General features: G+C 36.9%; 5 protein-coding genes across 11 annotated transcripts in view; 3 read left to right on the top strand and 2 right to left on the bottom strand.

Moving 5' to 3' along the window:
• Nucleotides 1-4,708, bottom strand: part of tdrd9 (tudor domain containing 9) — a 34,769-nt gene extending 30,061 nt beyond the window's left edge. The window contains exons 1-7 of the mRNA XM_056233145.1: nucleotides 4,514-4,708; nucleotides 3,554-3,645; nucleotides 3,246-3,319; nucleotides 2,891-3,112; nucleotides 1,874-1,996; nucleotides 264-344; nucleotides 1-171 (exon numbers count right to left, since the gene is read on the bottom strand). Of these exons, the coding sequence (XP_056089120.1) occupies nucleotides 1-171; nucleotides 264-344; nucleotides 1,874-1,996; nucleotides 2,891-3,112; nucleotides 3,246-3,319; nucleotides 3,554-3,645; nucleotides 4,514-4,635 (885 nt within the window). The 5' untranslated portion in view covers nucleotides 4,636-4,708. The remainder of the gene's footprint in view (nucleotides 172-263; nucleotides 345-1,873; nucleotides 1,997-2,890; nucleotides 3,113-3,245; nucleotides 3,320-3,553; nucleotides 3,646-4,513) is intronic.
• Nucleotides 4,709-7,109: 2,401 nt separating this feature from the next.
• Nucleotides 7,110-10,567, top strand: pgam1a (phosphoglycerate mutase 1a). Its single transcript, XM_056233158.1, has 4 exons — nucleotides 7,110-7,384; nucleotides 8,010-8,284; nucleotides 8,851-9,031; nucleotides 10,054-10,567. Exons 1-4 carry the CDS (start codon nucleotides 7,246-7,248, stop codon nucleotides 10,221-10,223), a joined length of 765 nt encoding a protein of 254 aa, XP_056089133.1. The 5' UTR covers nucleotides 7,110-7,245; the 3' UTR covers nucleotides 10,224-10,567.
• A 60-nt stretch (nucleotides 10,568-10,627) lies between these two features.
• On the bottom strand, nucleotides 10,628-12,122 carry mettl18 (methyltransferase 18, RPL3 N3-histidine). Its single transcript, XM_056233157.1, has 2 exons — nucleotides 12,018-12,122; nucleotides 10,628-11,771 (listed from the first exon to the last, which is right to left on the bottom strand). The coding sequence occupies exons 1-2, from the start codon at nucleotides 12,117-12,119 to the stop codon at nucleotides 10,905-10,907; spliced, it is 969 nt and encodes a 322-aa protein (XP_056089132.1). The 5' UTR covers nucleotides 12,120-12,122; the 3' UTR covers nucleotides 10,628-10,904.
• zdhhc16a (zinc finger DHHC-type palmitoyltransferase 16a) lies at nucleotides 11,581-18,138 on the top strand. 5 transcript variants are annotated; one of them, XM_056233154.1, is made up of 11 exons: nucleotides 11,581-11,719; nucleotides 14,074-14,304; nucleotides 14,403-14,597; nucleotides 14,701-14,789; nucleotides 14,900-14,928; nucleotides 15,778-15,911; nucleotides 16,215-16,328; nucleotides 16,987-17,063; nucleotides 17,167-17,290; nucleotides 17,444-17,514; nucleotides 17,604-18,138. In XM_056233154.1, exons 2-11 carry the CDS (start codon nucleotides 14,083-14,085, stop codon nucleotides 17,704-17,706), a joined length of 1,158 nt encoding a protein of 385 aa, XP_056089129.1. In that variant the 5' UTR covers nucleotides 11,581-11,719; nucleotides 14,074-14,082; the 3' UTR covers nucleotides 17,707-18,138. The 5 variants fall into 5 exon arrangements, with proteins under 5 accessions (XP_056089129.1, XP_056089128.1, XP_056089130.1 ...); XM_056233153.1 differs by lacking the exon at nucleotides 11,581-11,719 and adding an exon at nucleotides 12,829-12,980; XM_056233155.1 differs by lacking the exon at nucleotides 11,581-11,719 and adding an exon at nucleotides 12,829-12,980 and having other exon boundaries at nucleotides 16,215-16,319.
• A 1,980-nt stretch (nucleotides 18,139-20,118) lies between these two features.
• On the top strand, nucleotides 20,119-24,863 carry ubtd1a (ubiquitin domain containing 1a). Of its 3 annotated transcripts, none has more exons than XM_056233160.1 (4): nucleotides 20,119-20,329; nucleotides 20,436-20,552; nucleotides 23,277-23,504; nucleotides 23,952-24,863. In XM_056233160.1, exons 2-4 carry the CDS (start codon nucleotides 20,471-20,473, stop codon nucleotides 24,332-24,334), a joined length of 693 nt encoding a protein of 230 aa, XP_056089135.1. In that variant the 5' UTR covers nucleotides 20,119-20,329; nucleotides 20,436-20,470; the 3' UTR covers nucleotides 24,335-24,863. The 3 variants fall into 3 exon arrangements, with proteins under 3 accessions (XP_056089135.1, XP_056089137.1, XP_056089136.1); XM_056233162.1 differs by lacking the exon at nucleotides 20,119-20,329 and adding an exon at nucleotides 21,693-21,946 and having other exon boundaries at nucleotides 20,465-20,552; XM_056233161.1 differs by lacking the exon at nucleotides 20,119-20,329 and adding an exon at nucleotides 21,420-21,946 and having other exon boundaries at nucleotides 20,479-20,552.
• The last annotated feature ends 2,886 nt before the right edge of the window (nucleotides 24,864-27,749 follow it).

A 27,749-nucleotide genomic window follows, 5' to 3' on the forward strand; every position in this document is an offset into this window, starting at 1 on the left:
ATTGGTTCCAAGAGGCAGGATGGTTGAGAGATCATTCAGGTAGAACTCTTCAATGGCGTATGGGGCTCCTTCCACCTCAAACACGTATGCTGGATTCATCTGATTGCGGATCAGAGTTCCAAAATATTCTGCAAACTCTGCACAGTTTATAGTGGCGGACATCAGAATGACCTGCAGAAGGAGAGGTGGGATAGATGGAGAAGGGGTAAAAATGACAGTGTAAAACGTGGTTGTGTCAATTTAAGTATGCATGTTAAACAAACCTTGACATATCTGGAATTGGACCGTAGCAGTTTTCTGATAACCAGCAACAAGAAGTCAAGTTCCTCTGTTCTCTCATGGACCTGAATCAAGTTATAATCACACACAAATTAAGTCTGCAAGTCATTGTTATTTCATTTGACATCATTTGATATAATAAAACTGTTATATTAATAATATATACCTTAACCTTGTTATATTAACCTTTTCATAATAGCAAAATAGTTTTTTTGCAAACTACTGAACCTTTTATATTGGGACATCACTATAATAATTGATAATTGCATCCAATCATTATTTCTGTTCTTTTTAACTTTCTATACATCAAATAATCCTAAAAAACATATATCACCGTTTCAACAAGAATATGAAGCAGCACAGCTGTTTTTAACATTGATAATAGTTAAAAAAGAAAATCTTAGGTAGTAGTAGGGGTGTAACGGTTCACAAAATTCACGGTTCGGTTCGATACGATACACTTGTGTCACGGTTCGGTACGTTTTTGATACAGCAAAAAGAAAGAAATGCCAGAGAAATTTCCTTGATTACATTTTTTTTATTATATTTTTATTAAAACTAACATCATAAAGTATATTTTTTTACTTTGAGCAATGATGGAGCTATACTTGACTTTTCTTAGGAGCATAAAACAAAACAGCTCCTTGGACAAAATGAAATGTAATATTGTAGTAGTTATAAACAAAGGTTTATTTTAGTTCAGATTAACATTTGAGGGCAGCAATTGTATTCATAATGTCAAAATACAACCGAGGTAATGTTACTTTAAAGCATTATAGCCTACTATTCCTGCCAAACTTCCATGGTTACAGTTAGTAGGTTTACTACAGTAAATCCATGGTGAATGTTGCTGATCTGTGGACACTGAATAGTTCATTCATGGCACAATGTTTCTTCCTGGTTTCCACGTCAGCACTTGTTGATCCGTTAATAACGGAGAAATGTGAATGTTTCTTACTAGATCTCGCAGCGATGTTATTACTTCAGTGGCGAATTCAAATGTTTTCTTTACTGGATTTTACTGTAGTAACAGTGCTGCTTGATTAAGATCGGCTCGCGCTGGTCCAAACTGATAAACGGTCCTTAAACCACACAATAACGAGTAGCTCAGTTTCGTTCCGCTTACATTACATGTGCCATTTGATGTTGGGCAATGTTGTGGTCACGCCAGCGTCTCTTACATTATGAGCACGCTTGCCACACACGATGCGCCTACATTTGAAATAACGAAATTTTGGTCGGCAGGAAAAATGGTCCAACGAACCGTTCGGTTTAAAAATGCGTACTGAAAACCGAACCGAAAGCCTCGTACCGAACGGTTCAATACGAATACGTGTACCGTTACACCCCTATTAGGTAGTAAATGATGTAATGTAATGATGTTGAAAATTCATCCATGCCATCACAGGAATAAATTAATTTTAAAATGTATTAAAATAAATAAAACAGTTTTTTTAATAGCATTAATATTTCACAATATAACTGTTTTATCGGTATTTCTGATGTAATAGAAGAAACCATGGTGAGCATAAGAGACTTCTTTCATTTAAAAGTTTGACCGGTTGTCTCTATAAATTGCAGATTATTTGTGTACCTCATCTATGAAGATGTGCGAGTACTCTGTGAGTGTTTTGGCTCCCACTAATTTCTGCAGCAAGACTCCTGTGGTCACATAAATCAGTTTGGTATGTTCTGTGGCCATCTTCTCTAAACCCACCTTAAAAAAGAGAGGGAAAAAAACATCTATTTAATGTATACAGTATTCAGTGAGTCTAATAGCTTACAGTATTGGAATTTTAATCAGCATATTTTATACTGCAAGTTTAACAAAAGTGAATCCAATTCCAATTCCACTTAACAATTCCCATTCCTTACAGCAGTGTTTCCCAACCCTGTTTCTGGAGGCACCCCAACAGTACACATTTTGGATGTCCCCCTTATCTGACCCATCCATTTCAGGTTTTGGAGTCTCTACTAATGAGCTGATGAGTTGGAAGTACTTTTTGTACTTTTGAAGAACATTTTTTTTTACTAATGAGGTTCGATTTCCTAAATAATCGTTCTTTTAAGGTGCTTCAAAGAAACACTGGTGCCTCACTTTAGTTCCTGGTTGATGACGCAACCCAGAAGTTCGATTCAGGGGCCGTTTACACGACACTGTTTTCAACTTAAAATGGAAAACTTTATGCGTTTTGGGTATTCATTTACACGACAATGGTGTTCTGGGGGCCTGAAAACTCAAACAAGTTTTTGAAAACAATACTGTTATTGTCTCTGTGTAAACAACAACAATGTGATATTGTGAAAACGGTGACGTCATGCACATGCGTATTACTAATTCAGTCTATAGGCGCGTCATGTTTCTTTACAAAGTGACATTGCCAACTACTGGTCTGGCATGAATAATCCACCATTTTAGTCCTTTTCGCGAATCCATGTGAACGGGGATGATTTTGACAGTGTGTACGCAAAAAACCCAAAGGAAAAACTTTTTTAGTACATCACTGTCATGTAAACGTACCCTCAGTTCGAATCTGACCGGTTACCAGCCTAAAAGAACAATTCGTTCAAGAATCGAACATTACTAGTTTCTCCTGCATGCATATCACACCTGATACCCCACCAAGCTGCCCAGGGTGCATTTGCGTTCACGTGCCACCCAGCGGGCAATGCTGGTGGCGCCGATTTTGCGTGGCTGAGTGACAACCAGATTACAGGGCGTATTTCTCTCCGCATAGTGATCCAGGATGAACTGTGGCAGCTGGGTGGTTTTTCCGCTGCCTGTCGCTCCACGAATGATGATGACAGAGTTATTCTCAATCAGAGAGATCAACTACACACAAACACAGACAGGGATTGATATATGCACATATAGGAAAATGCAAATAAATCTTTAAAAAAAACAAATCCTCGATTGAATAATGAGTAAATATGTTCATATGTGCCTTGTATGTCTATGCATGTACCTCTTGTCTGTTCTTAGTAATAGGCAGAATTGGATACTCATAACTGGCCAGAGAAGGGGGGGTGGATCCTGGACCTATAGTTCAGAAGGCAGGTCAAAACAGATTAAACAGTGAACATGAGTTATGCAATAACATCCTAGTAGGTAACAAAAGCCAAATATGGTGGTAGGAGATGTTATGCTAATAGCACCGTGACCAAACAGTACTGATTCAAGATAATCACATAAGTAAAAACAAAAAATAGTTCAAGGAACATCAAATGTAGTGTATGTGAGGAGCAGCTTGTGTGTAGGCTTGTTTGTAATTACTATTCAGAAGTTCTGCCTTCCTGCTCTTCTGGTTTCCTCCATCTGATCCTACCTTTTCTGGAGAGGTCTTATCAGACAACAGCTCTACAGACCTGCAGCGAAATGCACACACTTATTGAGAGAAAAATGTGTAAGGTTGTCCTTGGGTCTCCTCCCAATCCATTCATTGCCTTGTTCAGGGGTTTTCCATCTTTTAGATGGCGCATCCCCATATCCTAATATTTAGAAGCCAACTAAATATTTTCATGTAAAAAGGCTAAATTTATACTGTGAAAATTAATATTATAAATATGAATAAAATAGTATTTGGAAAATATTTCGTTAAAGAGTGCTACATTATTACGTTATTTTCCTACTCACTATATCCCTGTGCTGTACTGTAGATGTATATATTTTAATGTATTTTTTAAAATAAATGTATTCATGTTAACCCATGTTTTATTCATTATTCATGTTTTTTATCATTCATTCATTTTTACACCGTTTTTTAGACTTTTCCACGGACACCCTAGCCTAGCACGCCCTTGCGGCCTCCTGAGAGTCCCCGTCCCCGGGCCCAATTTGAAAACTCCTAGTTTACCACCAACTGTCAAACATCAGTTCACCTGCGCACGCACTCATATCGCTGTATAGTGTCAAAATGCTAAATGTTGTTTGGTATGGCAGAGCCTCTAAAACTGGTCAAAGCATTAATATTTAATAATGTGTAAATGTAGGTGCTAAATTGCGTGCGTATACTCTGAAAAATAAACTAAGTTTCGTATCCTAAACGCACGTGTCTCCCATCAGTCCCATGCTGATTATTTTAATTAGCGATAACTGCACATGGTACAAAATTCCAGTTTCATCAAGTCCAACATCTTTTGAAATTACGAAATCCTCTTAATGATCCTCTGGATAATAAAACTAACAGTTTTCACCAGCAGATGCAAAAACGCTTGACCTCATCATTAACGTTACCTGACAGCAGTAGCTTTGGGCTCATCTAGCTTTTTCACTTCATCAGTGATTCTGATGTTTGCAAACTGTGCCCCAACAGTAAACCAGTGGGCTATCTGAGCTGATGTGATGGCCTGATGCATCCTGCACAAAACATTAAAAAATCATGTAAGAAAAAACGCCAAAATATTCATACGTCGAGAAGAGCTAACATGCGTCCACTAGCCAGCACGCTCTCTACTCTAGCATTTTCTTCTTCTACTACCCGCGAATACCGCCCAGCAGGTGGGGTGTGAACAAGGTCAACGGTCACCTTTTTTTTTTAAGTAACGAAAATGTTTTATATTGTGTGATTTGTTGATAGAACAAAGTATGTTAGTGAGATATTAACTTCAAAATAAATGTGTACGTATTCTCATTAATTAGAGATCATATGCTGAGAAGAAACTAGTGGCGATTTTTCCCGCCGATTCCTTCATAGAATTTGAATTTTTTTTCTAAAGGATAGCCTCTTGTGATGCATAATCTCATTTTCAAGAGGGTCCTATAAACACAAATACAGAATACAAAAGACAAATCATAAGCAAAAAACATTACATAACATACATTACAGATACACATACAAAGCTAATTTACAACTCATTCATACACAAACTCTCACACCGACCCCTCACACTAACCTAAGTTTTTTACTCAAAGTTAAATAATACAAGTTGTAATAATCATAATAAGATCACCAGTAAATTTATAAATTTAAATTAAATTAAATAGATTACAGCAAAAATAATAATAAATAAATGAAAAAATGTTTTTTTACATTTTAACAAATAAACAAATGAACAAAGGATTGAAGTTAACTTAAAAGTTAAAAGCATAAAGAAATTGTTTTAAGGTGTAGAAATAGGGATGATATGAAAAAGCGAAAAGAAGTCATAGATCTCAAGGAAAGAGGAAGATTATTCCAGTCCCATGGCGCTTTATATTGAAACGATCTACGTCCAACTTCATTATAAATTCTGGGTACAAAGAAAAAGGGGTATTGCATGTGTCTGAGTGGATATGAAGATCTGCTTGGAATTAGATGCTGTTTTGAAGGACAGTTCAAAGAAACACATTTAAATAAACTGCACCCAGTGGAATTGCCTTCTTGATTTAGGTTGCAACCAGTTTAGTGATTCATACATTAAACTGTAAAGACACCTCAAAACAAATCTACAAAGTGAGTTGACTACAACATTAAGGGGCATTAAATTAGTGTCGATGGTATTCTGGTAAACAATGACCTTACAGAACCTGCATAGAACACGGCCTGCCAGAAAAAAAGACAAAAATAATGATTTGAACTGTGTAGAGCATAAAATAAACTAATAATGAAATTATTCTTTATCTAAAAAAATGGAAACAATATAAAAAATGTTTCTATTGTTTCCTCAGTTTTTAGATAAATTTCAAGTTCTACAGAAGATAAGATTAAATTAAGATTTTCTTTTCATTATTTTTATTTCATTATTTCTTGTTTTGTTTCAATTAAAATATTGTTAATATCTATGTTACATTTCCATCCAATTGGCTGCTCATTGTATACTCAGAGTTAGAGTAATGAGCAACACAAATCTCCAGCATGTAGAGAGTATAAGCAAAGTAAGGTCTTTAGTTTATTGGCAGGCTTTTTTTTCTTTCTTTTTTTACCCCTGTAATATAACAGATTTTATAAACAACTATAAAAGATCATTTTCGGCTTGCTCTGGCTCTTTGCACTGGTGTCAGGTGAAACCGGTAAAGTAGAGATGTCTTAACAGCTTTGCTATTCTTCTTTATAGACATTAAAGAATCATGTGCAAAATAAAATCAGTGGAAAACAGTCTACTATTTGTTACAGTTGACATATATTTTGATTTATTTATATGATTCCAAATTGGATACGTTTTTTAATTCTATTGTCAGTCTCCGTTAAACCGAATTCACAATCCAAAAACAAGACCAGTTGACAGTTACTGGAATAAACTTAATTTAAAAAAATTAAACATGAGAAAAATATTTTTGTATTACTATACAGTTGAAAAGAAGATTATTTCTGACTCCACTTAACAGAGGCAAAGGCGAAAACCCTTCCTTTTGAACATACTAATAAAATAATTGTAAGGAATTAATAGTTAGGCCTACTATCACATTTGTTTCATTCAACATCACCATTCTCACATACATACCAGATTATAACATGCTCAATTAATTCTCTTCCACGCTAAACCCCGCCCAACACGAACATACGTAACATTTGATTGGCTCTCACTCTCATGTACCTCATATCTCCAAGATACACCCAATGAAATCTAACGGGAAGCAATCCTTTTTAATGATTTTAATGAGTTTAATGATTTATAATAATTTATAATAATTTATCTCTGGCACGAACTATGAACGATTAAATATATATCAGTCCTTCTTATTCTTGCTAATATATTTTGAAGCTTGAATATCAAATATGCAGAGACATTCATTACAGGAAGCTCATGGTTTTTTTCCATGTCGTATTTGCAGTTTCACAGTGTGGCGCATCGTTCCGAGGCGCTGATTGGTGGAGCGTTGAGATGGGCAGGTCGGAATCGGAAACGTCATTCATTAGGGACTCAGATGAGAGGAGGGTCTTTTTGACAGTACTCTCTTTACACAGCTTAACAACCTGTTCGATCAGAGCTCAGTCATCGTGCTTTCTTCAGCTGCTACATTTAAAAGCTGTCTCTGAATATCTCAAAATGGCTGCATACAAATTGGTTCTCATTCGCCATGGCGAGAGCTGCTGGAACCAGGAGAATCGCTTCTGCGGCTGGTTCGACGCCGACCTGAGCGAGACAGGGGCTCGGGAGGCAAAGAAAGGCGGTCAAGCTTTAAAAGGTTTGTATGTTTATGATAATTTCCAGCATTGTGAATGAGCGTTGTAAATATGACGTCCTAGGTGTATATCAGCAGCATTCTAGATTGTTTTTTTAAAGAACATGTCATGTACATTACGTCTACATTGAGAATAACTTTACCTGCTTTGACTTACTAATGTTTGCATTGAGGTTTTTGCATTTTAAATAATAAAACTCAAACCGGAAAATTCAAATGACTTTCAGAAGACTGACATCCCCGGCGCTACCCCGCCTTCGACGTGACGCGTGTAAGCTCTGAACCAATGACCTGGCAGTTTGCCTATTACTGACGGGTGTGGGGCGAACGTGCCGCGCAGAACGTGATTTTACACACGTGCTGAATTTCCCAATAAAAAGTGACTTTTTGACGCGATTACTGTTATCCATTGTTTATATAATATAAATGCATTTTAATACCATTTTTATGAGTAAAAAAAAAAAAAAAAGTAATATATAATACATATTTGTATTATTCTAAGTCTATAATATCGTATTAAATTAATTTGTATTCAATGTATGTATTGATCACTTTACAATGTATTGATCTGTGTTAATTTTAATTCCATCTGCCATTAAGTCTATGCCGTATCACTGTGTCTTTGCAGATGCAGGGTTTGAGTTTGACATTTGTTATACCTCTGTGCTGAAGAGGGCCATCCGGACGTTATGGATCGTTTTGGACAGTATTGATCAGATGTGGCTGCCTGTACACAGGACCTGGCGCCTGAATGAACGTCATTATGGTGGTCTCACTGGGTTAAACAAGGCTGAGACTGCGGCCAAGCATGGTGAAGCCCAGGTTAAGATTTGGAGGCGCTCATTTGACATCCCCCCACCAACTATGGATGCAGATCATGACTTTTACAGCATCATCAGCAAGGTGAGGTCTTCCACCTCATTCAATCATTATGGCATTTTAATCACTCAATCTGTTTAATCTGATTAATTAATCATCATAATTAGTTATTCCCCCTCCTCAGATTCCACAGATTTTCAAATTATACAAGAAACAGAAACTCGAGTGTATAAATGCATGTCCCCAATGACAGCATGCCTATTAACATTATTATATGATAAAGTTCGGGAGGAGCATGTTCAGAAAATTAACACGGGTGGAGAGCACTCAACAATCAATGATATGAGGTGTATATATAGACTCAGCAGTCTCACCTCAATCCATTGACAGTTTAGCAGCACCCCTCTACCGCCCCTTCTCCACACTTCTAGTCCTAACTACTTACATGGGGGGCGTACTCTGGGTTCGGGCCGATGAAAATTACATTTTGAAACTGATGTGCTAGTAGTTAATATTAAGTGCAAAGGTTAAAAAAACAAAGGTCAAACCTTATTTGTATAGGAAACTGCATTCTATGTCCCAAAACAAACAAGTCAAGAGTTTCTATTAGCTAAATGAGCAGTACTATTGCATTCTTTTTTTTTTTTTAGGACAGACGTTATGCTGATTTGACCGAGGACCAGCTGCCTTCTTGCGAGAGTCTGAAGGACACTATTGCACGGGCGCTACCTTTCTGGAATGAGGAGATTGTGCCTCAAATCAAGGAAGGGAAAAGAGTGTTGATTGCTGCTCATGGAAACAGTTTGAGAGGCATTGTGAAACACTTAGAAGGTAATTGCAGGATCTTTTCAATCCCTTGTTCAGTGTTCTTCTCACCATCATTTACGTTTTCAAAATACCAGGAAAATTCATGGAAATTAAAATTTTTAATAAGAAAAAAAATATAAAAAAAAAAATATATATATATATTTAGTTCAAATATATTTAATCTGCAAGAAATTGCTCTTTATGAGTTGCTCTCCATAAAATTACTTTCAATTCCACAAAAAAAGCTAAATTGACCGTTTACTTTGTTAGAGCACTTTTTGAGTCTTGTTGAGCAAGTTAATCCACAATTCCATTCCCCCATGGAATGACATTCCTTCTCTGTATTATAATTCCTTCTCTATATATAATAAAATAAACTGGTAACACTTTAGTTTAGGGTCCAATTCTCACTATTAACTAGTTGCTTATTAGCATGCATAATACGGGGATATTGGCTGTTTATTAGTACTTATTAAGCACATATCAATGCCTAATTCTGCATGAACATTTTACATCCCTTACTCCTACCAATACCTAAACTTAACAACTACCTTACTAACTATTAATAAGCAGTAATTAGGAGTTTGAGGCAAAAGTCATGGACCCTAAACCAAAGTGTGGCCAATAAGCTTACAGGTAGTTGCCAAATCAGCCTTTCTCATTAACTTGATGTACTAAAATAACTAAAGCTGAAATAAATAAAAAAAATCTATATAAACATAACAAAAAAAAAGACAAAACCACAACAAAATTACTAAAACTTTCTAATTAAAACGAAAAATATCAAAATAAAAACAAATTCAAAATATTCATAAAAACGATAAAAGTAACTAAATACCAAAACATCTCAGACCATAGGCAGGGAAACACCCTAGTCTAGACGGATATGCACAAAAACATCTTATTTAATAAGTTATACATTTAAAAATTAAACCTACTACTTGAGGACATTTGAATGCTGTTTTAGAAATAGCTCTTATGAGAGGTCACTAATGACTGACATTTCAGTTTTTCTACAGTCTCATAGTGTTTCCTCACACTCACAGGTATGTCTGAGGAGGCCATCATGGAGCTGAATCTGCCCACAGGCATCCCTATTCTTTATGAGCTGGACAAGAACCTGAAGCCCATCAAGCCCATGCAGTTCCTCGGAGATGAAGAAACTGTTCGCAAAGCCATGGAGGCTGTGGCAGCCCAGGGCAAAGCCAAGAAATAGAGTATTTACTTTAAACTTTTTAAATTATACATCAGCACTGAATTACTTTAAACAAGACTCCCATATTTAACATCAACGAGACAGAGCTCTATCGGATAAGTGTCTAAGAGTTTAAATAAATATAGGACCTATTACCATAATGTAATTTTAGAATTTTGCAATGGTTGTGAGTATTTATTAGGTAAACAGTTTACAAGGACCACACATTTTTGTTTGGATTTGTCTATGTAATTCATTCCATAAATTACTTTATCTCCACTTTATTTTTTTTTAAGAACAAGTGTTCTCAATGCAGCAAGTACATTTCTTTTCACATTAAACCAGTGTTGAGACTGAAAACCTAATGACTGTTTCGTCTGTTGGCCTGCTTGATAAATTGTACAGAGTCATAAGCCGGTACATGCAAACTTATGCAAGTCATTGTTTATTTGATGATGGTTTTGCAGCACTGTATGAACCAATATATAATGTGTACTTTATATTGCAGATTGAATTGGAATTAAGTAACAAATCAGTGTTTCAACAAACTTTGAAAGTTTCAGTTCTGTTTTACTTTTAGTTATGTATGCCAAGCACAATTTAGGCTCCCATAGTCGATGCATTTGGCCTGAAAAGGATGGGTGTCCATAATAGATTTAAGTGTTAATGTGCACATTAACACCTATCAATACAATTTCAATGTCACTTTTTAAATGTCAATGATACAACATGTCTCTTCAGACCTTGTTTCACATCCTTCAAATATTTGGTTTGAAAGACTTTATTCTGCTCCACAAACTTCTCAAACAGATGAAGGCCACCACCTACTCCAAAATAGTGAGACTTAGTTGCCAAATAAACAATCCCATCCTCAGCAAGCAGGCCACAAAACACACTATGAAGAGAAGAGTAGTAGTCTGTGTTGTATATGGTTTCTGATGTGAAGATAATGTCATATTTTGGCGATGAGGTTTTATTTCGCATAAGTGTGAGAAAAGAGTTCCAGTCGCCGGAGAAGAAACCACAATGATCTAGTAATTTATGTGATGTATTCAGGGCTTTCCTCTTAGATAGTGGACTGCTATTTTGCTCCTCTGTCTCATCATCATCTTCACAGTTGAGAAACACATTTGGCACTGTTAACTGCTCTATAACTGTGCTGTTATAATCCTGGAAGTCAACTTTGATGGCTCCTCTCTTCAATGCAAGAATGCCAAGTAGACCTGCTCCACAGCCCAAGTCTAACACCCTTTTTCCAGTGAAGGTCTCTCCTTCATCATCAATGTACTCAAGAAGATCATACGTGCATTCCCATATCTTAAGTCCACCCTCATACACTCCAGTGATGAGGTCAGAGTTTTGATTCAGTGTTTTGGCCAGTATCTCGTCACTGTCCTCTCGTTCAGGAGCGGTCTTCTCAAACACTGATTCATTGAGACAGAGCAGGGGAGGCAGGGCACCTACTGTGATGATCTCAGGCACCCAGTTCTCAATGTGGGAGAGAGGATCCAACAAAGGTTCGTGCTCAATAGCATTCTTCGTCTTCGTTGGGTCGGTTGCACTGGCGTCCTATAAAAAGATACATTGTGCATATGATCTTGACAGATGCAATCACTAGTTACTTTTTGACATGTAGCGTGAGTTACGAGACCCACATATACTTGATTTATTATTTCACACAACTGAAGATAGAGTACAATTTGGCGCATGTGCGTTGTATTTCTGAAGCATAATTAAAAAATATTAAAGTCAGCCGACTAGCATTATTAGCAAACATATAGCCGGAATTAACAAGCTAATGATACATTCCCTTACCGAGCATTTAAGATCCACATCTTTGGCGTTGCCGTCTTTGTTTTCTTTATCATTTGTTTCTTCTGTTTGTAAAGGTATATCGAAGTTGAACGTGAATGCCATGTTTAGCACGTGTGAATGAACAGCAGCTACTGTCGTTGCCTGAACGAATTGTTCTTTTGAGTCGGATCCTTTCAATGAATTGGTTGAACCGGTTCAGAAAATTGTCCGAGTTATTTACAAAATAACACTGCGAATTTGACAAAAACACGTTTTCAGCCAACAGATGTAAATTTATTTGAGTAATGTAATGCAAATTATAACTTTGTTTTAATGGGGTGAATCATTACCGCATCAAACTGGGAAACATTAAATTACACTACACATTCTAATAGTACTACTACGTAATAGAAAAACACATAATAAATAGCAAAGTGTGCCTGCATATTTATTGGGACGTTATAGAGCACTACGCCGGGGTTTTGGGGTCCACGACGACGTTTACGTTTAGGTTTAGCAGCTAGACGTAAAAGAATCACTGAACTATTTCTTGAGCCGTTTCTTTGAAACAAAACGTTCGAAAGAACCGATTCGCGAAAATGACTTGGACAAAATTCAAACTACAATTCCCACAGTTCTCTGCAGCAGTTTGGCGGGGATTACATCAAATCGAACATAACTACGATTTTATTTCATGAAACGCCACACTATATAATGTAATTTTGATTATTAATAATATAAAAATATATCATAAAAGGTTCCCATATAATATTTCCGCTTTCCGCACCTTAAACCCCATTTCCCAGAATTCCCACCGTGACAGCTCACATCCCTGCGCGTCAGACAGACAGACAGCAGATGAAATCAAAGGGGTAGAAACTGCTGCTTCTATTTATTTGTCTCCATCTGTCCCGAATAAAAAAAAATCTTTCAGCGGTATCATGAGTTGAGTCCATCGCAGTTTTAGTAGAAGATCTTGGCCAGGTAAGAGAACCGACCGCATGCATTTCTGCCAAGCAGTGATCTGTGATGTTTAGCTCTTGCTGTTTGATTCTGTCAGCTCGAGATACTAAACAACATCACTATTAACCTTTGTCTTATCACTGATGTGCAGTAAATGTTGTATGTATAATTTTACCCACAGTTTTGACGCTGTGATTTGATCAATTTACTAATTTACCAATATGTATTTTTTGTCTTAATGATCATTTTAAAAGCACAGACTCTGTGAGATTATAGTCTATTTATGACATGGGGGATGGTGTATGAGGTTGGCCATTTCTACAATAATCTGACAGTATTGTCCACTGTTACATCTCTTTATGCTCATGTCTATATTTGTCTCTATTCCAAAGTTAACGTTACATATGGGCGATGTTCCCTCCCACATTAATTGTTGGGGTTGGAATGTAGACTGTCCAGATCAGTATATCTCACAAATGAATTTTACAATGTCTAAGTATGCAATGCCAACTTTTTTTTTTTTTTTTTGGGAATGCCTATCTGATTGATAAATTATATATTTTTTTTAGAACTTAGCGTGCCTTAGGTCTTATGTCTTCTGCCTTGCAAGCCTCTTTTATCATCCCAGGTCCTTTATGCATTTTAATCTCAAGTTCACCTCCAGACACTTTATGAGACGGTTTCAAAGCCGTCTAGTAAGATTAATGGTCAGATTACAACTACAAATCCAAGCAAAGACGCATTAGTAACTAGCCTAACCATGTTTTTTGTAAACCTAAGTAAACTTAAAATGGGCTGGGCTTTTTAGATGCACTGTATTCAGTGCAACCGTGCAAAGTAAACACTTGACAAAAGACGTTATACATCTTTTTATTATTGTATTCTGCCAGCTAATCCATGTGTATCAGAAAACTAATGCATGCTTGCATTATTGGTTTGGATCAGTCCACACCAACTGCTTAGGTGGATACTTCGTTAATCTAATTGGCTTACAAGTTCAGCACAGGGGGAAGTGTCAGTGAGAAAACTGCAGGACATAGTCAGAGGAACGCGCTTGTGCCGATATTCAGGAAGTTGGAACAAGTAAAGAAAAGATAACATGTTGTCTTTCCAGGGGCTGAACATGCGTCCCTGCTCTACAGTCATGCACTTGCTGCTGAGATGCATGCGCGGGTGTTGCAGGCACAGTCGCATGCCCAGAAGACTGAGGCGGCCTCTGAGCTACATCAAACTCATCTTCAAATCTCTTTATTTTAACTCGCTCACTAACTCTGAGGTGGTGTTTGACTCCATCCTTGAACCAGTGTTTTGGATGGTGGAGGTTGTCACACGCTGGTTTGGAATGGTAAATCTGTCTTTTCTCATAACTAACTATCATCATGTTATTTTCTTAAGATGTCTGTGTGTTTCTCTCACACCGTTCGCTTTTTCCTTTCTCTTTAGGTTTTTGTATTTTTAGTAGTCGCTCTTACCAGTTCTGTGATTTTCATCGCTTATTACTGCCTTCTACCGCTAGTCCTGCAAACGTACTCTCCTGGCTGGATAATGTGGCACATTTGTTACGGACATTGGATCATAGTCATGATAGCCTTCCATTACTACAAGGCCACAAGCACTCCCCCTGGATACCCTCCAAAGGTTCTGCACCCTTAGACACGCCACAATCCAGTAGAGCTGATTTGTGTTTTCAATGTCATTCATGCTATTTTATTTCTTTACGTTGTTTTTGTTTTTTTTTTAGATGAAAACTGACGTCCCGTTTGTGTCGGTCTGTAAAAAGTGTATCATTCCTAAACCAGCACGAAGTCATCACTGTGGCATCTGTAAAACGTAAGAGTAAGAACAGGCTTATAAAATCTAATTGGTGACTCAATATCAGCTGCATTTTATACTGTTATTGAAAGAAAGTAAAATAAACATCCCTCTATCTTTCTCTTCAGCTGTATTCTAAAAATGGATCATCATTGCCGTATCCTTTTTAAATCACCATATTGTTGGCATTTTGAAAAAAATGTCTTGCTATGTTTTACACAGTTTTACACAGTTCAACATTCAGGGATTGTTCACCCAAAATGAACAATTTGTCATAATTCATTCACCCTCATGTTTTTACAAACCTGTATATGGACAAGTTGTGTGGGCCACTTTTTATACTTTTAGAGGGCTTTTACTGTAATTGATTATAATTTTATGGAAAAGAATGAGCAGAGCCGTTTTAACAAAAACTTTATAGCTTTAAAGATAGACATGCTGCGAAGGTTGTTAAGCGATGCCATATGCGATGCCATATGCTCTTGTTGAAGCCATTATGTGCATTATTTCAAGTTATTTTTTCAAAATAATTAAATTTAACAATGCAATTTCTGGTGAAAAATTACTTTACCCAAGATTCTACAGAGGATTGAAGTTCTTTCCCTTATTAAAGACCTTAAGTTCACATTATTGTACCTTTTGTCTTTTAGTCCTATTTTCAAATACTTTTTTGCTTCACTCAAATTTTGTAATATTATGATTCACCTAATAGCTGGTTGCTTTGGTTCTGGCTTATAGCTTTTTAATGAAGACTTTTTAAGAATCCCTATGGAAAAAAATACTTCCGGAACCAAGGCTGCTGAAAAAGTGAGGGGAATGTTGCTCTGTATTTCCAGTTTTGCATTCCACAAAAGAAAGAAGTAAGATTTAGAATGTGCTTAAGTGACAATGACAATCTGGATTTGGATAGAATTTAAATTAAATTGTGTCAGTTTTTCATTTAACAGTCCAGATACATTAGGTTTTTCACTTCTGTGTAGTTGGTTCCTTAATTCTATATTTTCAGCTTGGCTTAACAACTGTGTTGGTCATTACAATCATCGTTACTTCTTCTCCTTTTGTCTCTTTCTGACCTTGGGCTGCATGTACTGTAGCATCAGCGGTCGCAATCTCTTTATCGATGCATACAATGCCATAGATGTAAGGCTTTGTTTTTTTAATACATTTGTTGCTTTGTGTTATTGCTTCTCTGTTTAGTGTAACTCGTAATCTTTGTATCATAAAAGTTTGAATCTTTCACCCGCTTAAAGCTTGAAAAACACCTTAGTAGGCATTTTTTCCCCTCCACTTATTCGTATGAATAAGGTGTTTTGTGTCCATTCTAAGATGGTGTTTAACTTCTCTCTTTCTGAATGGTTATGTCTCTCCTTTTCTCTTTCTGTTCTCAAAGTCTGGGGTTGTGGGCATGTCTTAACTGCCAGCTGTCTCTCTGCTATTCTTTAGCATTTCAGGCACATGGAAGCGGAGAAACAGGGTGTTCCGGTGACAGGGATTGGGTTGCTCATAGGCATTGCACCGTCAGAAGGCGTGGCTGGGAAGTTACTTCAGGTGCTTCAAGTCATTGTTCCTGCTGTCAGCTTGGCTTAGAATTCGAATTCGTCCTTTTCTGTATCACGGCTCATTATTTAACACTCTTAAAACAAACAACATGCTATAAAACACCAACAAATTATTTCTGACCTTCCTGATCCCAATTCTAACAGTAAACATTTAAATTGGTATTACTTACTGACTTTGCTTTTGTCACAATTGGATGAGGGAGGACTTACATGTGAACTTAAGAGTCTTTAATCTCTGGATGGTAAGATCTGGTGCACTATATTTTTCATTTGGGGCAATGAATCAAGAAAGTGTACAGTTCTCAGATTTATGCTTATAAGAAGATATTGGGCCTCCAAAACAAATTTGGACACTTAAAAATGCATTAATTTCTTTCCATCTTATGACAAAATATAAAACTGAGTGGCATTTGTAAACGAATGACACTTTTCTGTCATCACAGCAAAAAAATTTTACCCCAAATCTTTGAACGTTAGTGTATATATGCATAAATAATATAGTTGCCTTCTTATAAATATCTATTTATATAATATTTTTAAAAGGTTAATTATTTGTATCTATAATATATAGAATTTTTGCATTCGGTTTTATTAATATAATAATGTATTGAATAATATAAAATATTTTTTCTCTTCTGATGCTTTACGGGATACAGGAGGTTTCGCAACCTCCATACACCAACAAGGACAGGATGTTTCACAAGAGTATTATCTATATGTGGGTCCTCACAAGGTACGTCATTTCGAAAGGCTATTCTTTTACAGCGGGCCCAATACTGGTTTTATTATTTCTATAGACTCACATCTTTTGTTATGTTTGTTGGTTTTTCCATCAGCACAGTGTCAGTCGCCCTGGGAGCTCTCACACTGTGGCATGCTATACTTATCACCCGTGGAGAAACCAGCATTGAACGCCATATAAACAACAAAGAGACCAATCGTTTGGCCAAACGTGGAAAGGTGAGGATGACTTCAGCCCATTCAGAATCAAAGTCTTGACTATTCTGTCTGTTTAAACAACAGGGTGATTGGGATTTAAATGTTCTTATTTGAGATCTCTTATAATTACATCAAATGCTTGTTTTACTTTTAACCTTTTTTCTATTATTAAAGGTCTATCGGAATCCCTTCAGTTACGGTAAACTAAACAACTGGAAGGTGTTCTTTGGTGTAGAAAAGAGAAGGTGAAATTACACATTTTACTTGCTTTTCGTGGTAGTCTGCAGTCTGTTAAGCTATGATTTAATGTAAATTATTATAATTTTCTCCACAGTCATTGGCTGACACGTATTTTCCTCCCCTCTGGACACACTCCATATGGTGATGGACTGACATGGGACATTTACCCTCTTAAAAAAGACATGATGCCAGTCTGAGACAATAAAGACTTTACTGTCTTATTAGTTGACAATGACCAGCATGCTCATCAGGGTGAGTCTCACCCGCTGTGCCAAAGCTGAATGCTGATCCAGGGCCCTGCGAACACGGGTGTCTCCAGAGCCCAGATTTAGACACTGATCTCACTGGATGACTTTTGCTCTTTCTGGCCAAAAGAAAGGGCTGTCCTCCAAAATTACAATGCATTTGGATGTTTTCTATCAATATTTTGTAATGAAATCATGGCAGTTGTCTGTGATATCTATGGAAGATATGTTTGTTGCCATGATGTTCTTAATGTATGATTGTGTAAAAATTGTTTTAACACATTATTTATGTCACTTACAGTATCATTATTTAAATTCCAAACCACATCTTTAAAAAAAACTTGCCTAGGATTTTATTAAATGTAAAATAAATGTTTTTCACTGCATTTCTCGTTTAATTTTTTTTACAGTTTCATCATACAATTGCTTTTATCCTTTTTCTTCTTTTTTTTATATATTTTTTAAACGCATCACTATGCATTCTAAATTACTGCCTTTAGGTGGCAGTGTACTATAATTTAGTATTTCAGAATCTTACTAACTGCTATGTTTTGGAAAACGTAAAATATTGCAATATTTAACTTCATATTGAAAATTCCATTTATATCTAATAGTTTTAAATATTTATTAAACCGTTAATTTATAAATAGAGACATTTGGCATTTTTTGAAGATATTTTTTTCATGAAATATGAGTAAATATGGTTTCATATGATGGCAAATCAACATTTATTTGCATTTAATACCTGATAAGTTTTATACAGTACAGACTCTGACATGGCTATTTTTATCAAACAGCTTGAGTGGTAAATACCAAGTGCTACACATTATCAGCACAAAAGAAACAGTAAATGTTCAAAATGTTTTGTTAATTTAGTAGAGGCAGTCAGGCAGATAAAAACAAAATGTTGGAAATAAAGGAGAATTTGGTGAGCATTAGAGAAACATTAAGCAGATTTACAGAAAATAAACCAAAAATAATTAATTAAAAGGAAACGAGAATTAAGAAAAAAGTGGCTTGGAACCACTACCACAGAATAAGGAAGCAAATTACAACAGCTGCAAAAATCTGGTGATTGTATATGCTTTGGTGTACCTCGAGTTTCTTATCCTGTTTTCTCAAGTGTGCGTGTGTATGAGTGTGTGGGTGAGATGACATATACACTCGCCTAAAGGATTATTAGGAACACCTGTTCAATTTCTAATTAATGTAATTATCTAATCAACCAATTACATGGCAGTTGCTGCAATGCATTTAGGGGTGTGGTCCTGGTCAAGACAATCTCCTGAACTCCAAGCTGAATGTCAGAATGGGAAAGAAAGGTGATTTAAGCAATTTTGAGCGTGGCATGGTTGTTGGTGCCAGACGGGCCAGTCTGAGTATTTCACAATTTGATCAGTTACTGGGATTTTCACGCACAACCATTTCTAGGGTTTACAAAGAATGGTGTGAAAAGGGAAAAACATCCAGTATGCGCCAGTCCTGTGGGTGAAAATGCCTTGTTGATGCTAGAGGTCAGAGGAGAATGGGCCGACTGATTCAAGCTGATAGAAGAGCAACTTTGACTGAAATAACCACTCGTTACAACCGAGGCAGCAAAGCATTTGTGAAGCCACAACACGCACAACCTTGAGGCGGATGGGCTACAACAGCAGAAGACCCCACCGGGTACCACTCATCTCCACTACAAAAAAGAGGCTACAATTTGCAAGAGCTCACCAAAATTGGACAGTTGAAGACTGGAAAAATGTTGCCTGGTCTGATGAGTCTCGATTTCTGTTGAGACATTCAGATGGTATAGAGTCAGAATTTGGTGTAAACAGAATAAGAACATGGATCAATCATGCCTTGTTACCACTGTGCAGGCTGGTGGTGGTGGTGTAATGGTGTGGGGGATGTTTTCTTGGCACACTTTAGGTCCCTTAGTGCCAATTGGGCATCGTTTAAATGCCATGGCCTACCTGAGCATTGTTTCTGACCATCTCTATCCCTTCATGGCCACCTGGCTACTTCCAGCAGGATAATGCACCATGTCACAAAGCTCGAATCATTTCAAATTGGTTTCTTGATCATGACAATGAGTTCACTGTACTAAAATGGCCCCCACAGTCACCAGATCTCACCCTACCCTGTATCCCCTGTAATCTTTGTTCAATAATAAAAAATCAAAAATCGGCGACCCTGCCTGATGTAACCTATATTTCTGCTGTTTCTCCGCAGCACTGCACTTCAAAAGAGTCAGCCAGCCGCGCTCGCGATAATGTGCACGAGCGCCCTCTAGTCACAAATGTACTACGTCACCAATTTCAAGCTCTAAAATGATTTATTCTTCAGGAGCCAACAGGAGTGTGGACTACATAGGGGACGATCTATGCGTTTAACTCAGAGGACAAGTAAATATCAAGTTTAGAATATTAGTTACTCCATTGATTGCGTTTGTGTGATACATTTGTCTTCCTGGTGGAAGGTACTAATCAGATCAGATTAAGTCACAGACACATGTCGACTCAGCGGAAAACAACGGGCTTGTGTGTCTGTCCTCGGACAACAATGCATCTGACAACAGAACATAACAGTAAAATAGATATAAACTTTCTTCTGCTACAACAAAATATAATTTACTGACATCACCAACTAGGGCTTTTTACATTTTGAATCCGAAATGCATTTGCTGCATCCAGGCATTCAAGACTTGGTCCTGCTGTGAGTTTGAGTGATGGGAAGTTGTTTTGGAGTGATACGTCAAAGGTCTCGCCTGTCCTCCAGGAATGCATCCAGATACAGCACCAAACGAGGAGGTAATTGATCTGCCGATGAATTCTGTTTGCAAATAGTGTAATGCATCTGATGTTCCTTGAATGAGAACTTATTTGTCCTACTCTATCAACACCGTCTTTGCAAGCTTATTCTGATATTTTAGAGAATGTATCAATATAAAAAGAAAGTATGGGAAACTTAGGTAAGGGGCTTAAATCTTTTTAGATGCCACAGACATTTAGCATGCGAGAGACCCCCATCCTTAAATTTAAAAGGAATTTGTAGCCTATAGTTTCTTGAACATAGAGCTAAGTAAAGAAATTATATAATTTAAAATATTATCTGAAAAATATTACGTTTCTGTTAAGTTAGCCTACCGTATTACTGTACTGTTAGATTATTAATTCACATATATTTATTTATTTTAATAAATGTTTTATTTATTTTATGTGAATCAAAGTTGTATTCATTTATTTTAATCTTATTTTGTATTGTTTATTTATTTTTTATTTTTTACACTGTTTATCTCTAAACTTTTCCAGAGACCCCTTAGCACTCCCCTGCGGTAGTCTGGAGGTCCCCAGACCCTATTTTGAAAACCCCTACCCCTGTCTTGCACCATTTTTAAAAAGGGCAGTTAATTTTCTTTCTTTCACAAGGGCAGAACTTACACAACCTATTAGTTCCTGTTGGAACTCTAACAACTGTCACTGGTTCCTCAAATAACCCCAACATGAGGGGAAAGATTCGGCATGTGAAACATATATTGAAGTTCCATTCATTTTTCCTTGACAAATTTTTCGATGTACAGTGCTTAGAAGATTGACATATTAGATATACAGTGGTGAGTGAATTGTGGATTTCTTCTCTGCTTAAATTATAAAAATGAATGTTCTTTCTTTTCCTAGAAATCCAATTAAGATTGGGACATCTTAGATAAGACGTATATTTGTGGAATTGCTTGGGTGCACCTGCTCTGGACAATCCCGGGATTTACCGTTTATTTTTGACTCTCTGTCCTGGTCTGAAATAGAGCCGACTGGATTAAGTTTGTTGTGAAAAGTCACTCATACACCTAAACCCAAGCCAGAGATTGTAAAAGCAAGGACTATGTCTTGCTGCTAGAAGCTATCTTGGTGACCGACTCTGATTTATATTTGTACAGTCGGTGTTATTTTTAGTTTCAGAAAACAGGTGATGGGCGTGTACAGTGTGCAAGAAACTGGATTTACTAGCTGGGTGTCAAGAGTTTTGCTGTGAGTGACGTCTTATAGCACCGTGCATGTGGAGTTGATAATCCCTCAAACCCCTGCATGAAGTCATAGGAGCGACTGTCCAGTCAATTTTCACTGATTAAAGGAATAAGTGAGCGGTCAGACCATGGGAGTTGCAAACTCGAGAGACTATCAACCAACGATAACAGTTGTGCTCAAAAGTAAGTAGCTTACAGCACACAATTTAGCTGTTTGTAAGATAAGATGTGATAAGATTGTTTAATGATACTTGAACTATTAGAACTGTTGAAGGTTGTTGACTTAAAGTGCACATTAGCCTACTTGTTGTGTAGTTCAAGACCCTAAATCTAAAGACAATTTTAGCATTTTCTTTGGTAATATTATCTAGTTTGAAACAGTTTTGTCACCTGTTCCCTGGCCTGAGTCATCCTGCCATTGTGAACGGAAGCTAAATTAAATGAACAATTTAATCTCCTGTATTTAGTAATCGAAAAGGATTTGTAAGTCTGCAAGATCCTATGGACAGGCCGCGTTTAGTTTGCTGACTTACAGAGTCAGTCTGATTTGTATGAGTTTGGCACTCCAGCAATACCTTAAATGTTATTAATGTGTTAATACATGTACATGCTGAATTTTACAGTACATCATGGACTTGTTCTGTATAAGCTAAGTTAGCCAACATACATTTTGATGGTCTTTTTTATCATAAGAATGTATACTGACTAGATAAAGTTTAGTTGGCCTACTTATGTCTAAATGGTTCTAAATGTCAAAAAAACATTTATTTTGCCACCCAGTGTTAAAATGGAAATGGTGATTGTTGCAGTGTGTTTGTTTTGTGGCGTTCTAAACTCTCGTCTGGCTAGGAGTGATGCATGATGGGAAAGAGGCTACTAAGTCCTGTTTTGCATCACCCGATTAAGGCTTTAATCTCAGACACTATAAATAATTTGTTTTTCTCCATGTGTACCCACTGCTTTGACTCGAGAGCAGCATGTTTTTATCACGTAGTATGAAGATTCAACGTTTCTTTTGAAATCTTTACTGTGATTCTGTCACGTTTTGTTTGTATACAAATAATTAAGCCACTTGTCTGAGCCAATAGCTTTCTTCCTAAAGGGATTTCCCTTTGGCCCGCATGAGCCCATGTTCTTTAGTTGACATCCAGCTGGGTTGGCTTGCAAGTAGTTATTAAACCGGCATTTATTGTGCAACTTTAATGAGCGATTGACGAACAAGAGTCCTGAGCTTATAAAATTGAATTATCTTTGCTACACGTCAAAGAGAAGCTTCTAGCATGGGAAATCTGTTTAGCCCCCCCTGAATCTCATTTGGGCAAAAGCTGTGATGTTACATGTGTGACATGTATTTGTTGTCCTAGTTCTTTAACAAGAGGTCATGATCCTTTTTGCGAAACAGGATTTTTACAAATGGCATCCGGATATATCGGACTGACCTCTTAATGCATCTTTAAATGATCCGGGTATTGCTTAGGTAACATTTCTATCTTTGTGTCTTTTTCTTCTGTAGGACGCAATGAGCCCCTGAAGAAAGACAAGCCCAAGTGGAAAAGTGACTATCCTATGACGGAGGGCCAGCTGCGCAGTAAAAGAGATGAATTTTGGGACACGGCTCCAGCTTTTGACGGCCGTAAAGAGATCTGGGACGCGCTGAAAGCTGCAGCGGTAGCGATTGACTGTAACGACCATGAACTAGCGCAGGCTATTGTAGATGGAGCCAGCATCTCACTGCCTCATGGTAAATATTTAAACAGCATTTTTAATTCATATGTCATTAGTGAAAATGCTTCTATTTTGCATTTTGTAAATTTAAAAATGCAACTTTTTGTTTACAAAAATATCTCATTATTCATTTTTTGTAAAATAAATTATTACTTTTATCCAGGAAAGACAGAATATTAATAATAATATAATATTCAGAATCAGAATATTAGAATGATTTCTAAATGATCATGTGACACTGAAGACTGCTGAAAATTCATATTTACCAACACAGGAATACATTTTAAAATATTTAAATAAAATTGTAATGTTTCACAATATTACTGTTTTTTGGTCATATAAATTCAGCCTTGCTGAGGATAAGAGACTTCCAAAACACTTTCTTGCCGACCCCAAACTTTTAAACACTGTTGTGTACATATATCTACACATGCCATATATACACATTGATTTGCTCTTTCAGGATCCCTTATGGAATGCTATGATGAACTGGGCAACCGCTATCAGCTCCCTGCGTACTGCTTGGCTCCTCCAGTCAACCTGGTCTCTGAGTGCAACGATCATAATGTGTCTGAACACACTGAGCCACAGGAGAAGAAAGAGAAGGAGTTCCAGTTGAAGGTGCGTCTCTCCACCGGAAAAGATCTTCGCATCAGCGCCACAATGGCCGATTCCATCCGTCAGCTGAAGAAACAGCTTCAAATTCAGGAAGACATTAATACCACCAATCAGCGCTGGTTTTTCTCTGGAAAGCTCCTCACGGATAAAACACGTTTACAGGACACCAAGATCCAGAAGGACTTTGTAATACAGGTCATTGTTAATCAGCCCATTGTTCCCAACTAGAAAGCTCATAAAACTGTAAAGCAGGACTCAATAAACTCACACCTTTACGGATGCTTACAGTATATGTTTCCATATAGCCCACTGATCAGTTTCTTCTTCCAAATATGATGCACAAACATTTCTTATAGAAACTTTGTAAAATTGCAGCATGCTAAAGTGTGTTATACTAAATTACCATAGATACCTTGCCTTCTTGGTTTTAATATCCATATGTTGTGTGGATATTCATTTCCATATTCTATATGGTATCATTTGCCTTGATCTTTGATACAGTCTGCTGTCTTTTGCTGATAAGGCATAGACTATTTTCAAGAGGGTGAATTTACAGTGCAAGGATTTTTCAATCTTATTAAGACACTTTTTAAATGGTTATTTCATCATGATGCCATTTTGATTTTGTTCAATCATTGATTGTTCGGAGGCTTATTAATCTTTCTGTTACATCTGTCTTATCCAAGAAAAGAGATACTTGGTACTGTGTCAGATTTTGCTTTGCCAGTCATAAAATTTGTGTTTATATTCCGAAGCAATTTGTTTGAAGCTATGCTTTTATAGAGGTTTGTAATTTATTTTAGCACAGACAGTTTCATTTTATTATTTCTAATGTAAATGAATTTTAAATGAATAAAAATGACAAGGTTTGTTTATTGTTGCTGAAACAAAGCAGATTTTAAAAACTCTAAATTGTACAATCATTTCATAATGTAATATTATATTGTTTCATTTAGAAACAGAATTGTAGCTAATTGTGTATCTGGAGAAAAAACAATCTCACTGTCAATATTTCACAAGGTTTTACTAAATTATGATTTTTATACTATGGCAAAACTGTCATTTTTGAATTTTCTATTGAAAAAGGTTGGTTGGCTTCATTTACAAATTGGCTTTTGTGGCAAGATGTCAGTCACCACTGAGGATTTATTGTCTGATTTTTTCTCGAATATGAGTGGAATTAAATAGCAATTTCAGAACACGCCAGTCTGTGTATCAGTGCATACCAGTGCATGTTTTTTTATTTTTTAAGTTAACACCATGCATGGATAAACAACCTATAAAAATATATTTCTCACTGACAAAGAATTACTTTTTCCTGTCCTTTAAAGGAATAGTGCACTTAGAAATGAAAATTCTGTTATCATTTAATAAGAATAATAATAATAATTTAATCCTTTATTGTCAGACAAGTCTGAAATTTTACTTGCATAAGAGTGTCTATGTTTACAACAACCAACACACATTAAACATCAACATACACTTAAACCTCCTACATTATACATTCCAGTACTACACTTATACAACTATAACACCTTCACAGTACTCTTGGTTTATGGTTAAGTGTTTTATTCAACTCTAAGATAGCCTGATGCACAAAAGAGTGTTTCAGCCTCACTTTGTTGAATCTTGGAACCTCCGGTTTTATGGTAGTAATTCAAACTCATTATGTAGGACATGATTAGACAACTTTGGTTTTAGCATAACAGACACTCGACACTCTTATATATTGCAGTAAACTCATTATCACCGACCAAAAGAATAACAGAAAACATCTGTTTTCTTATTCCAAATGACCTAAGGTGACAAAGAAAGTAAATTCTCTGTTTTGTTCTTTTACAAAGAGTATCAATATGATCTTTCCAGAATCACATATCATCTATCATCACTCATATCTATGGAAGCATATGGGTAGCAATATTCAATTTGAAATGTAATATGCAAAATGACAATGCAATATGTAAAATGGCATTGCATTCTGTATTTAAATTTACATTTTACATTACCATTCTAGCAACGTTTGGTGCAAAATGAAAAGGCAAATGTAAATTATGTAATTTCATTTTCAATTTCATACACTAGTTTTAATATGCATATTGAAACGCTTTATAAGTTGCAAAATTAAAATGAAAATGCATTACAGAAATGATTAGATATGTGTAGCATGTTCAAGCAAAAACTGTGGCAAAATGATCATTCAAATGTTATTTTTCTTAATTGCATTTACACTCACAGTCAAGACACTTGCGATTGCATTTTCATGAAATGTCCCGCAATGAATGTAGCAAAATTCAATGTGCACATTGAAAATGCATTCCGAGCCGATCACGCCCCCTCCTGCCCTGTCAATCACTGCATCAAGGCGGGGCTTAAGTTGTGTTGTTTCTCTCTATGGAACCAGGTACTTGGAAGCATGACGCCTCCGGATCGAAGTGGTAGGACACGGGGTAAGTTGGCAGAAAGAGAAGAGACAAGGGGTCGGTAGTGTGACCGCAGCCGCAGGTAAAGCCGGGTGTCACCCCATTTTATTTTTTTTATTTTTTTATTTTTGGCCAAAACGAGCACTTTTCGTACATACGCTCTATGGTCACGTAAGAGTGTGATCGTCAAATACACTCCACAGTCCAGACCCCGAGTGAAAGTTGGCAACCCTAGGTCTAACCGTTTGACGACCGTCGACCGACCCCCTTGTCTCTTCTCTTTCTGCCAACTTACCCCGTGTCCCACCACTTCGATCCGGAGGCGTCATGCTTAAGCTGGACGATGGTCTTTCTGAAGGGGCAGCATTTGCACTTTGTCGCTCTATAGCTTGTTTTCATATGACGTCACGCCACTGCGTTGCCATGGCGCGAAATGCAAATGGAGGGCAGGAAGTGATTTGCTGTATTTAGAAAGCACTATAACAAACTCAAAATGCCTATGTTTTGCGTCGTTTATGGTTACTTAAATCGATCAAACCACGAGGAGTTTTTATCGTGTACCAAAAGTTGTTGTTCATAAGGGGGGAAAATGCAAGAAATTGACCGAAAAACTCCGGGAAAACGGCTTGTAAACCTACGTCTGCGGTCGGGAGGAGCCGAATGGGAAAATGCCCGTGTGTGCCGTGATCACTTCATCAAAGGCGATACAACTTAAGGGGCTATGTTTGTGTAAAGTGTAACGTTTCCGAAATTTGTAAAGTCAAAGTATGTCTGTAAGACGAGGTAGTTGCTGATATCTACCGCCTCGATGGCAGGAAAATCTTTCAATTCAGTTGAAAAATTGCTCCTGTTCATAACGCAAGGATCACGTTCAACATTGATTTTTTTGTTTACTTCTTTCTCTTGTAATAGCGTGTAAAGTAGTACAGTACTGACTTTCCTCCATCTCGTCCATTGCGCTCTTCACTCCCTGCCCTCCATCTGAATTTCGCGCGTCATCATAATCACGTGACTGAAACCCAGCTATTGCTTGTGCAGCTTCTCGGAGTTCCATAGAGAGAAACAACACAGCTTAAGCCCCGCCTTGATGCAGTGATTGACAGGGCAGGAGGGGGCGTGATCGGCTCGGAATGCATTTTCAATGTGCACATTGAATTTTGCTACATTCATTTGCGGGACATTTCATTAAAATGCAATCGCAAGTGTCTTGACTGTGAGTGTAA

The sequence above is a fragment of the Rhinichthys klamathensis genome, unplaced genomic scaffold (assembly GCF_029890125.1).
Source record: "Rhinichthys klamathensis goyatoka isolate OS25496 unplaced genomic scaffold, OSU_Roscu_1.1 h1tg000360l_1, whole genome shotgun sequence".
Classification (NCBI taxonomy): Eukaryota; Metazoa; Chordata; class Actinopteri; order Cypriniformes; family Leuciscidae; genus Rhinichthys; species Rhinichthys klamathensis.

Bases quoted from the DNA above. Each gene is read 5' to 3' on its own strand.
- mettl18 (XM_056233157.1), bottom strand. From the start codon at position 12,119: ATGGCATTCACGTTCAACTTCGATATACCTTTACAAACAGAAGAAACA. The intron at 11,772-12,017 runs GTAAGGGAATGT...ATCTTTTTATAG, and splicing joins ATGTGGATCTTAAATGCTCG to GACGCCAGTGCAACCGACCC.
- ubtd1a (XM_056233160.1), top strand. From the start codon at position 20,471: ATGGGAAGTTGTTTTGGAGTGATACGTCAAAGGTCTCGCCTGTCCTCC. The intron at 20,553-23,276 runs GTAATTGATCTG...TTTCTTCTGTAG, and splicing joins ATACAGCACCAAACGAGGAG to GACGCAATGAGCCCCTGAAG. The intron at 23,505-23,951 runs GTAAATATTTAA...TTGCTCTTTCAG, and splicing joins CAGCATCTCACTGCCTCATG to GATCCCTTATGGAATGCTAT.
- pgam1a (XM_056233158.1), top strand. From the start codon at position 7,246: ATGGCTGCATACAAATTGGTTCTCATTCGCCATGGCGAGAGCTGCTGG. The intron at 7,385-8,009 runs GTTTGTATGTTT...GTGTCTTTGCAG, and splicing joins AGGCGGTCAAGCTTTAAAAG to ATGCAGGGTTTGAGTTTGAC. The intron at 8,285-8,850 runs GTGAGGTCTTCC...TTTTTTTTTTAG, and splicing joins TTTACAGCATCATCAGCAAG to GACAGACGTTATGCTGATTT.
- zdhhc16a (XM_056233152.1), top strand. From the start codon at position 14,059: ATGTTGTCTTTCCAGGGGCTGAACATGCGTCCCTGCTCTACAGTCATG. The intron at 14,598-14,700 runs GTTCTGCACCCT...TTTTTTTTTTAG, and splicing joins CCCCTGGATACCCTCCAAAG to ATGAAAACTGACGTCCCGTT. The intron at 17,515-17,603 runs GTGAAATTACAC...TTTTCTCCACAG, and splicing joins TTTGGTGTAGAAAAGAGAAG to TCATTGGCTGACACGTATTT.